Here is a 12,808-nt window from a genome sequence, read left to right as displayed (position 1 = left end):
TGCAAGGCAAACACCCTACCTTCATGCTATCTCTCCGGCCCCAAGTTTTATCTTTTATCTCAATTTCATTTGTATTCTACGTGATCTATGTGAGATATGTGAGGTATTCAATACCTTGTTCAGAACAGACCTTCACAAGAGTTTCTTTTAATTTATGATTTCTTATAATTAAAGTCATTTCCAACTTATGCATTTGGGTAAAGAATGTAAATTTATTGTATTTTGATTGTCTCTCAAAATATAGTAGAACTTTTATTATAGGCAATTTACAAGTATTTTGTTTATGAAGTGAATAATTGTAGATATTTTAGACTTTTTAAAAATGTTGCAACTATATTGGTTGCAACCTATTGGAGTTAAGGTCAACATATATTGGTATTGAAAGAAAGGAATTTATCCAGATTGTTTTGAAAGAGGTGAAAAAAGGAATCATTATAAATATTTAATTAAAATCTGTCTTAAAATTAATAATTCTATATTTGTAAAATACTGTAAATATTCTTTATTGTTTGTATTTAATATGTTTGCTATTTTGAAAAGGATTTTAAAGTACAGTAGCTGCACAAATACTTTCAACATACTATTTTCACTGTAAAAATAGGTGTTCAAACTAATTGCAGGTTTTTTTGTTTCATTTTTTCTTTTAGAAAAATCATATCTGTATCACTGGGTGTAATGCAAGGAAGGGACAAAGATGAAATGGAAACATCTTCCATTTTTGGCCATAATATCACTCCTCAGCTTGTCAAAAAATCATCTGTCATGGGCACAGCTTATTCCAGGTAAGTTCCAGAAATGTATTTAGTCAAATCATCCCTACTTTTCCTTTTTGCTTTAAATTTATTTTTCTTTTACATGCTATAAATCCAAGTTCATTATTTTCTTTGTAATTTGTGAGTCTGTGTGAATGGTTGTGTATGAGTGATGATAACTTTCAGAGATAAAAGTTATTTCTCAATACAGAGCACTTTAGTAATTTTCAACAGCAGAAGAATAAGAAAAATGTATTGTAATAAAACTTGTAAGATGTTATTATATTAATTAAGTGAATTATAGAGGTGGAAGAGCAATTATAATGGGTAAGAAATGTGTAATATTAAAAGAATAGTAAAGTCACAACCCATGTCACTTACATAAAAAAAAAACATGAAAAAAAGGAAATATTTTAAACTGAAATTTTTTAGTGACATGTTAATTACCAGGCTGAATCATGTCAGAATAAAAGTTCAATATGTCACTACGTTGCTACCATAGTAACTACTGTTTTTAAAGTTATAGACATGTTCCCTTGAAGTTAGAGTTCTATAAATGGTACCAGAATAACAACGCTGAACATAGTTTTACTGTATCTAATGTATATGAAATTAGTTAAACCATATGTTAAAATATAGAAAAAAACTAAGTTAATGCACTAAAATATAATTCAAAGTATCCTCATCTAAAAAAATACTAGAAAAAATTGAGGTTAATTTTGATATATTTTAAATATATACTTGTATATATTTATAGAAATATAAATTTGTTAACATTTTTTAAAAATGACATTTAATTTTAGATTTATTTTAGTTAAAATATGAAAGTTTTATATTTATTCTAACATCCTATTACTACATATATTTTAACATGTATAAACACAGAGTTATTTTCAGTCTCAAATAATCCAAGTGTTTGAATTCAGTTCCACTGAGGGTTTTGTTGTTGTTGTTGTTGTTGTTGTTGTTGACCATGGTGATGACAAGAAAAAGATTATATTCATATGAAACCACTTTTAAAACCTACAATTATAGAAATAAGTTTAGGTAAAGATATATACATTTATGTATTATAAGTTTTCTTATACTGTCAGTCCACTTCATTGTACAAGCAATAAATAGTTCATGATTGTTATAAGCATATTATTTAAAGTTAATTGGCTTGGCACCTTCAATCTTCATCCAGTAGGGATCAGCAGTAAAAAACAAGACAAACAAACAAAAGGAAACAAAAAAAATCAACAACACAATAACTGACACACTTTAGGGCAACCTGAGCACACATAAGTGAAACACATGATGGCCATTTATTCAATACAATATTGCTGCCTTGCCTTGTTTTCAAGCAATGTGTTATTTAATTTGAATGAGACATTATGAACAATTAGTAAGCACAATAAAATTTAAACCATATATTAAGAAAAGAGACTGGTTTTATTTCACATATTCAATCAGCAGATACCCATAAACTATTTAGTAAAGTTATGTAAATACAATTTCCTATTCTATTCTTCCCTATGGTGTCCTCTCTATCTGGAGATTCCTTAACTATTTAGTTCTCTTCTTTCCTTGGTGCAATTTTGTTTGTCCTGTAATCTACCCTAGTCTTTTCTGAACACATTTTTTCTGGCTGTTTATATTCTGAGACCTAAAATGTTTGTCCAGTTCTGTCCTGATCTTGGGGTTGGGTTTTTGTTAGAGAGATAATCTCCCATAGCATATAAGCAAATCTCGAAAAGATGCTTAAATTGTCTTTACATGAAAGAGAATATGTAGGGTAGGGAATGCCCAATTTATCCATGGAAGATATAGGTACTTTTAAAATTAAAAATAGAGTATAATTTCAGGAAGATAAATCAACTTGAATAATAATTTCTAAACCTGTCAAGTTTGACCATCTTTGTCAGTTCTTCACATAATATCTTTTATGAAACAATTTAAACTAGTCCTTCCAGTACATTTATTTCTCAATACAATGCAATATGTAAATCTATTAAAAATAGAACAATTGCTTTTTATTTGTTTTATAATATATCAAATAGTCTAGATAACTTAGGGCCCACTTTTGAGACAAAACCTTTAAAAAAAATAAGGATATTTCCAAATGAGGAACATAAAATTAAATGCCTCTTCGTTCAGGGCACAGAGTTCAAGAATTATTTCAAAGTAATTTACCTGTCAAAGGAAATATGTCGTTAGCTTTTCCAAAGGAACACCTGCAGAGTGAAAGTTATTTTCCTAACTACCTTCATCATAACTACCTTTCAGGCAAGGAAGAAAAATACTGCAGAATGGATCATCAGCCTTGGAATAACCCCTTTCTTACATTAAACTTATTATGAAGACATAACATTTGTTTTTGTTATTATTGTTGTAACTTTATTATGTTCAGGAAGTGTGGATCTGGTTGAGCATAGCCAGGGAAAATAAATTTGCAAATATCAAGAGTGAGTGATTTTTGAATAAAGCACTTCTCATTTAGAGGGTTTGCTTCCACAGTTTCCTTAATAAAAGAATATCCTACTTTCTCAAAAATTTATTTCAAAGGAAATTGACAAGGTAAAGTGTCAGATGCATTCCAAAATTAAAAAGTATGTGTTCTAGACAATTGAACCAGGTGAGTTTTCAAGAAAGGTATCAGCCAGCAGCACATGTCTCAGATCAGCAAGTAAAAGAGCAATAGAAATAACAGAATATTTTATATCAAGATAACACAGAAGTTTTTCATAGAAACTGTGACTTGATGTGTTTCAGCATTAAAATAGCACCTATATAAATTGCTGCTTTTGATTGCCCATTTTCTTTTTTCTACTATATTGCTTTCATGAAAATTTCTTTAAAGCAGTTATATTTCAGGGCTGGAGAGACAGCACAGCAGTAGGGCGTTTACCTTGCATGCAGCCAATCTAGAATGGACGGTGGTTCAAATCCCGGTATCCCATATGGTCCTTCATGCCTGCCAGGAGCAATTTCTGGGTGCAGAGACAGAATTAAATCCTGAGTGCCCTCGGGTGTTACCCAAAACAAAACACACACACAAAAGTTATATTGGATGCAGAATAGTGACTGTATCAGAGTGGTGGCAAGCAATGATTTACTGTTTAAATTAAAAAATCTTATTTATTGAGAAATAAATTAATTTCAAGAAAAAATGATCAATACAAAAGTAGATTCTAGGAGAGATCTGGCCTCTCCAGTTATTTGCATTTTTAACTTTGTGGAGTATAAAGCCCAATAAATCTGGCCTCTTCTGTATTGAAACCACACATGATATGCATTTGATTAAAATTTTCTTCATCATGTTCATGTATGAAAAATCCTTTAACCAAAAATAGTTTTCTCTGGAGGCATACTATAAGTGGGCTATGCCACATATTTACGCCATAAAATCCTGCTAAAAAGGATTTAGACAGATACTCATCTTTACATTTTAAACATCCACCTGATTGCAACAGATGTCAGGGAGAGTATGAAAAACATGTGTTAAATGATATGTTTTTAAGTATACATTTCACATGTAGACAGTTGCATTGAAAAACTGAAAAGCATTTATGGTAGAAAATGTTGATGACTAGGTGTATATTGTAATATATAGAAAGGAAATCTACAGGGAGGGTGAAGCAAGGAGGATTGCATTTCTATTTGAATAAATCTGACAGCCCACTTTAAAGTTAAATGTGATTTATTTTTCTCTCAGTATACTTCAAATGTGCAGCAGTGTTGTCCTTCATTAAAGATGCAGGTGCTGACAGGGTTATTTCCTTTGCCCTGCCTCATGTCAACAAGCCTTGAGTGTGAAATTGTCTGAAATGATTTACTGCTTGCCCTCCCCACCCATCCATCCACCGCCACTTCAGTACATGGCTGTTATACCCAAAAGGAAGTTAATTGCAAGAAGCTATAGTGTTATCAGGGTTTGAATTATCCACATGGAAATCGTACATTTTGAAGAAATAATTCTTTTCATAAAATAATAGAAATAATAGAGATTAGGTACATAACAATTGTATACATACAATTCATGTAAGTTCATAGTTGAGGTAATCTCACATATAAACATTTGAAAGGTTTTGAATAGATTTTTTTAAGAATTGTTTCATATTTTAATTCTCTTATATTTTAAATGAAAAACAAATGAAAGCAAATTTCTGAAAATAAAATGAATGAGATACTTTATGTTTTTATGAAATATTATTTTTAAATGTTGCATAAGAACACATATGCAGTTTTAATCCACTAATTTCAGTAACCTGATTAATTTTTAGGGCACAGTGGCCTTAACAATAATTGAAAATGTATATTATTTAGAATTTTAAAAGAATCTTTGTGTTAGCCATTTGATTATTTTAACTACACTGTACCTCAGCATTGCTTTGTTTTTTCTAATTATGAATGGATAAAGGTGTGACTATAAACATAATTAACTTATATAGGTGGAAGATTACTTCTCAATATTTATAGAGTAGGTTTCTTCTCTCAGAAATATTTTGATGTTCATTTAAAATAAAAATTCTATGTGGGTAAAAGTAAAAAAAAATATTTATAGCAACAAATAATTCTAGCCTAAGCATATAACTTTAAGAACAAAAGTTAATGTATCATTTATCTCTATTTAATATGAAAAAGAGAACTCTATCCATATGCCAGGTATTAAAATATATTTTCTTGTTATTCACAGTTGTTATGGTAATATTACTCCTACATTTCATGTAGAGAAATAAAGGTTCAAAGAATAAAAAGAATCACTGTTTTATAAAAAAAAAAAAAGAAAATAATTCTAAGGGATAAAGGCAGAATGGCTGAGAGAACTGAGATTTGAGTCCTAAGAGCTTGTGTTTTATAAGTTCTCTATTGAAAAGATTTTAATGAAAAATATGCATATGAAGGTAATTTATATTTTAGGGTTTTACTAGAACAGATTTGAAGTAAATTTTTATCTGGTTTATTTTAACATGTGATTTTTATTTCATAATAATCTTAATTGATTCCAAAGATAATTTGTTACCTTTATAAAAGAGAAATGTTTACCTATCATCTATATATTATCTATAATCTATCATTTATATATTTTTCTGCCTATCTTTTTATCTATCATCTATTTATCTACCAGGTCTTCACGATAGAGATGTTCCCAAGGCCTCTGGCCCCTGTCCAGATTACCTCTTACTCACTTCCTCTTATTTCCCCTTCTATTATTTCTTATTTTTTATAATCTATGGTCAAGGATAACCTAAATATCTTCTTGTTGATATTTTGCATTACCTTATATTGTTATTCTACATACCACAGCTAAGTAAGCTAATCTGGTATTTGTCCTTCTGAAAGACTTCACTTGACCTACTAGCCTCAAGTTCCATCCAGATGCAGTGAACTGAATGATTTAATCATTCCTTTATTTTGCCCTAAGTTTTATTGAAGCCTTAGTAATATATTGACTCAGAAGATAAATGGCTGAATTTGTACCTACTCTAGAATAGTGTGTTGGTGGTGTAAATTTTCCGCAAAAATAACCAAAATCTGGGACTATGTATTATTATTGATATAATGAGAACTTCTGTCTCATGAATATTTTACTTAAAAAAATTGTTGAGCCACTAAATGGGACTCAGTGCTAGAACTCTTGCCTTGAATCTCTGAGGCCCTGGTTTTGCCTTTGACATTGTAAATAAAAATAGAATATAAAAGGATATTAGTATCATAAATATAACTATAATATTTTTCAATTTAATTTTAAAATAAAAAAGTATGTTAAAAACTCCCAACTGTTTTATTGGCCCATAAATCACTATTTCTGGTGGGTAAACACTGTTAAGAACCATATAATAAAAAGCATGAGTTTCACACTTAAGTCTAAAATATATATTTAAACTTGGCTTAATGCAAATGAAATATAGTAGAAGAATAGTGTAATCTTTTTCTGTTTGGGGTGGTTTTTTTGGGGGGGATAGACTATATCTAGCAGTATTCAGGGCTATCCTCTGACTGTGCTCTGGAATCAATACTGACTTTGATTGTGGAATCATAAAGGGTATTGAGGACCAAACTGGGTCAATCATGTGCAAAATAAAAACCCTAATTATTATACTATCACTAGAAACTCACTTATGTAATTTTTTCACAATTTAACAAAAATAATAAATGCCACAGTCTCCCCAAAACAATCAAGAGAAAAAATGGAGGAGAAAAGGAGAAAAAAATTAAGGAGGAAGGAAGGGTGAAAAGGAGGAAAGATGTTTTAAAATGATGAAATAAAGAAAGAGGAAAATAGAGAAAGATGGCCTATATTTGAATTGGTTGGTTTTGACCTATATCCTCTAATAAAATATTTGTGTTAATTTTGTTATTAACTAATCTTTTTATATGATTTATCCAAATAATGTGAAATGAACATAGCATTTGTATGTGTATATGGAAATTGCTTATATTAACATTGTTAAATAATATAAATATTATATATAAATGGGTATCATTGGTCTACTTATCTTTATGTGGTCATAGTGTAAAGAAGAAGAGACTTGTAAATATAGACATGTATGTATCTGAACTATTTTATTGTCCATTGTATTAATATTAGCATTAATGTTCTGTAAAATGATACTAAAATTACAAAATATAACTAAATAATAATTGATTCTTATCTTTTTATTGTTTCTAAAGCTTTTCATTTATAAACTTAGTCACACAATTATGGTTTTTAGTTTTTTAATTATTACATGTCACTTAGCATTATGATGAGGTTCTATTTATCACTGTGCATGTGTATGGATAACATGTATTGAAAAGTCTAGTGAAACAGCACCAAATCTTGAAAAAGAACACATAATGTTGAAGCTAAAGTTTTTGCCTTACTATCTAGAAAATCACTCAATGGAGGATGAGATCATAATAGCAAGAGGAACTGCCAGCTGCACTCAATTCCATGACTTTTCATTAGCCTTAGCCTACTAGTGTGAAGCTTCATCTAATTGTTTTAGTAGATGGAAGCAAACAGACACAGTGAATTACAAGACACTCAATGAAGAACCTTCTGTTTTTAATCCAGCTGCAGAGTCCAGGACTATACTGCTTTGATGTTATATCCTTTGTGATGAACCTAGTTTGAAAAGCCACATGTGTCACATATCCCACCTAATTAAGCCATCAGAATGCATTGCAGCAAACAGAATGCCTCATATGGACTGGTATAAGTAATTTTGACTCTTCTATTGCTTGGCTAATAGAAAGAGGCACTATTCTAGATTATGACTGATAGAAGCTATATAGTACAGCTCCTATAATTGTACCAGAGGGTAGAAAAATTCGTAAATAAAATAGTCCGTCTATCTTGTATAAAATATTGTCATTACATCATTTATCTATTTATCCTCAGGTTTCTAGTTAACATTTGTATGTTCTTTGTTTTTATGTGTAGCTTTTCTCTTTCCGTATGTGTGCCCTTTGTTATTGGAACGTAACAGCCTCAGTCAGGTTTCACAAGGGGAAAATTGTTTTAAAAATGATTATTTTTTCAATAATTAATATAAAATGGTTATTTGAATTATTAAAAAAAAGATTATTTAATAATTAAAAATATTTTCGATTTCATGATTATTTTCAATAATTGAAAATAAAATGGCTATTTGAACTATTAAAATAAGATTATTTAAATAAATTTAAACAAAAATTTGACTTCTTTTTTCAATAATATATTTTTATTTTTAACATAGTGGCTTACATATCATTGACAATATTTTAGGTACATATTAACATAAAATCAGGAGAATTTCCATCACCGAATTGTCCTCCCTCTACCTCCACTCCCGTCCTGCCTCCCATAACCTCCTCCCTCACCCCCGGGGCTGCTAGCATGAGTGGTCCTCTCTGTGCCTAGCTTACTACTTAGTTACTACTTACTACTTACTTCCCTTATTTCCCCCTCTAATTGGGAGGTGGGACTATATAGTTTAAATTATGTGGTTTTGTTTGAAGAAAGGAAAAGTAATAAACTGGGGTAAAAATCAAAAACATCGAAAATGAGCGGAGTCCATCTAGAGGCTCTCATCCTCGGTTTGAGAGTCAAAGGGGGAAAAGAAGGTGAAACACCACAACAGTACAAAAAAGAAGTGTCAAATAAAATATCCAGTGAGCTCTCCAACAATAAAGATAAGCACCACATAAAAGCCATGGTCTTGGGATGAAAAACATGGCAGAGCACATAAAGGAAGAAGAGAAAGGAAGAAGAGAAAAGATGAAAAAAATAAATAAAAATCGAGACAACAGCTTCACTATCCACATCAAAACAAAGAAATCAACAAAAACTAGATAAATAAATATATAAAAAATTATAATAAAATAAAAAAATGTTTTGTGCTTTTTGCCTTTTTTTCCTCTTCTGCACAGGCAAGTAAATTTTGGGGTCATTCGAAAATGAATTCCCTTGGCCTAAGAGATACAGAGCTTCTCCACCCTTGAAGTATATTGTCATGGGATTAACTATAGAATCCTTTCAGGTTCATTTATTCTCCCCTTGGTGCTTTTGTGGTGTTTGGAAGACTTCTGCTCCGTTCTGGGTGATAAAGTCAGACCTCTGTATCTAGAGATCTCAGTTTCTGCACAGGTCAAGGAGTGGAACTTATGATGAAGTCTTTCTTTGTGGTTCTAGAAGTTCTGTACACTCAATGTCATTTTAATCCGTCTTCTGTGATTGGTGATCTTCGTCTTTGCACTGATCTTAGGATGGAGCCTGGGGTAGCCTCTTTCAGTTATCAGAAGATCCATTCAGTTGCTATTGTCTCAGTCAGACCTTATGGTTGTTGTGCAGGTCGTAGATCAAAACCTAGACTCAGGATTTTTTTTTTATTGGTCCCAGGATACATACTACCCAGTCCTGATTCTATCAGCCAGTCATCTGTAGATCATGATCTTGGCTTTTGCACAGACCAACGAGTGACAAGTCTTCTGATTTTGTCTTATTGTTAGCTGGTGAGATAGATAACCTGCTCTTAGGTCAAGTTGTTCCCAATTTCCTCGTTGTCAGGATATCATATTAGAGCTGTCACTTGTTGGTGTCAGAGCAGCATTAAGGATGGGATTTGTTTCCTGTAGCTGTTGTGAAGAACTGTGTTGTTTCTATGTCTGGGATCCAAGATTCAAGGCTGGACTGTTGGTGTCTAATCACCTGGGGTCTAAGTTGGGTCCACGCAACATATTTTCAAGGTGGGAGATACCCCTGTATTGTAAACAAGTATGAGTTCTTCCCTAGTAGATAAGAACTTGTTTTTATACATAAGATTTCCCCCTTTTTTAGTGTGCCTTTGCAGGGAGAAATAGTGCTACATTATATTGCCGGTGCATTTTGGGGGTGGAAAAAGAAGAAACCAAAAACTGGTGACACCCCAAAAAGATAAAAATAGAAATAAAAATATATGAGCTAACATATATATATATAAGATTTAAAAAAATGAAATAAAAAAGTAATTAAAGGAACAAAGTGATGCAAGAGACTACCTTACTATTGCAGCAAATCAGTTAAAGAGGTAGTGTAATACAGGACTTATACTTATGATGGAAGTGTAGGTTTCCCTATTGTCTTTTGAGATTTTCTTGTGGTGTGTGGGTTCCCAGGTGTCCTTTCATCACACACTCTGACCTTCTTGAGATTGACAAACGATTTGTGGCAGGGAGGTCTTGGGAAGAGTTCTTGCATTGGGGATCCTTTTAAAGCTAAGTCTGGTTTCAAGTAACAGTCCACGTTAGGAGGAGTTGGTAAGAAGGGCCACGTAGCGTGAGTTAGCAGGGGAGTTGGTTGCCTTTCCTTGCCAGGGACAAGGTGTGGGTTGACTGGGTGTCCCTTCGCTTTGGGTCCTGGGTACTGGTTCGTTGGGGTAGGTCAGTCTTTTTCTTTTCTTTCTTTTTTTTTTTTTTTGGTTTTTCGAGCCATACCCGTTTGATGCTCAGGGGTTACTCCTGGCTAAGCGCTCAGAAATTGCCCCTGGCTTGGGGGAACCATATGGGACGCCGGGAGATCGAACCGCAGTCCTCCCTTGGCTAGCCCTTGCAAGGCAGACACCTGACCTCTAGCACCACCTCGCTGCCCCCAGGAGGTCAGTCTTGATGCCTAATAGATTAAGAACTGAGGGTGAAGAGTTTTAATACGGTGGGAAATCTGGATGGGATTGAGGGGTGAAGGGATAGTCGTATTTCCAGAGTGGGGAAAGGGGAAGTATATGGAAGGGGCAGGAGAGAAGAAAAGAGAAAATAAAAATAATAATAATAATAATAAAAGAAAATAGTGAGAAGAGAGGAGAAAAGAGCAAGGGAATGCTAGTTTGCTTGGATGTGTTTGATGAGTAGAGCCTGTAGTATAAGTCTAAAGGTCACAGTTGCTGCTTCGGTGGTCTGACTGGTCACGTGCTTCAAGTCCTAAAAGAAGGTATAATCTAGAGATAAAGGGTATGTTAAAGAGTTTTATCTGGATATTCTTGTAACGCAAGCTTGGTATGTTATCTCGTGTGTCTGAGCCCCGAGATGCCATCTTAGTTTGTCCCCCCTTTGTATCCAAGAACGCCTGTGGACAGAAAAGCTGAGAGGTTATTTTAAATATAGTAAGATTAAGGCATTAAAACATATTGTTATGGGAGGCTTCCGTTGAGGTCAGTAATTTCCCAAGGTATTCTTTACCTGTGACCTGTATAAGATCCCTAAGGGATTATTGTGGGCCTTTGTAGTAGAAGGCTGATTACCTAAGTGTTCTCTCTATGCTGCTATTTCTGCTGTTGCTGGTTTGTTTGTGGTATAATGTGTAGTAAGAGTTTTAGTTGTTCCTCTTTCATGTGTTTTGGGCACTGCTCCCTGGTATATGTTGCCTGTTACAGTGTTTGGAGTTTCTACCCTGTTAAACCCTGTTATTTGATTATTGAGTATTAGTTGTATATAAGGTGTATGTTCTAGGTGCTTCAGAATAGTTCTATCATTCTGTGTTTATCTTTCGTCTTCTGTCTTGCTTAATTTAACATAATATGTTCTAGGTCCATCCAAGTTGCTGCAAAGTCTGTGATTGTATCATTTCTGACTGCCATGTAGTATTCCATTGTGTATAGATACCACATCTTAATGATCCATTCATCTGTTGTTGGACATCGAGGTTGGTTCCAAGACCTGGCTATTATACTGAGTACTGAGATGAATAGTGGGGTGCACACACACTTTGGAATGAATGTCCTTCCAACTTGGGGGTAGATACCTAGGAGAGCAATTGCTGGGTCAAATGGCAGCTCAATTCTGAGTTCTTTAAGCACTCCCCAGACTGTTCTTCATAGGTATTGGACTAGGGGCATTCCCACCAGCAGTGGATGAGAGTGCCTTTCATGCAGCATCTCCGCCAACATAGATGGTTCTTATTATTCTTGATGTGAGCCATCCTCACTGGTGTGAGGTGGTACCTCATTGTTGTCTTGATTTGGATTTCCCTGATGATGAGTGAAGGTGAGCATGTTTTCATGTGTTTGTTGGCCATCCTTCTGTCTTCCTCCGAGAAGTGTCTATTCATTTCATCTCCCATTTTTTATGCCCTTATTTGGTTTTTGGGGGCTCAGCTTTCTGAGTGCTTTGTATATTCTAAATACCAGCCCTTTATCTGACGTGTTGAGTGCAAAGATTTTTTCCCATTCAGTTAACTGTCTTCTTGTGTTAAATAAGGTTTCTTTCTCCATGCAGAAGCTTTTTCATTTGATGTAGTCCCATTTGTTTATGTTTGATGCTAAAGTTTTTGTTATTGGTGCTCCATCCTCGAAGACTTTTTTAATATATAGGTCTTCGAGTGTTCTGCCTATTTTATTCTCAATAAAATTTATCGATTTGGGTCTGATTTTAAGGTCTTTGATCAATTTGGAGTTGACTTTTGTATAAGGAGTGAGGTATGGGTCAATTTTCAATTTCTTACATGTGGTTTTCCAGTTGCACCAACATCATTTGTTAAAGAGACTTTCTTTGTTCCATTTCAAGTTCTTGGCTCTTTTGTCTAATATTAGTTGGCTGTATACCTGGGGGTTTATGTCTGGGAATTCTGTTCTGACTCA

The 12,808-nt window shown here is 33.2% G+C and overlaps 1 protein-coding gene across 1 annotated transcript in view; it reads left to right on the top strand.

Annotated features, from left to right (window-relative positions):
* Positions 1-672: 672 nt before the first annotated feature.
* ROBO1 (roundabout guidance receptor 1) overlaps positions 673-12,808 on the top strand; it is a 945,902-nt gene continuing 933,766 nt past the window's right edge. The window contains 1 exon segment of the mRNA XM_049785492.1: positions 673-782. Coding sequence (XP_049641449.1) covers positions 695-782 — 88 coding nt within the window. The 5' untranslated portion in view covers positions 673-694.

The sequence above is a fragment of the Suncus etruscus genome, chromosome 13, assembly GCF_024139225.1.
Source record: "Suncus etruscus isolate mSunEtr1 chromosome 13, mSunEtr1.pri.cur, whole genome shotgun sequence".
NCBI classification, from domain to species: domain Eukaryota; kingdom Metazoa; phylum Chordata; class Mammalia; order Eulipotyphla; family Soricidae; genus Suncus; species Suncus etruscus.
This window is presented reverse-complemented; position numbering and strand designations above follow the sequence as displayed.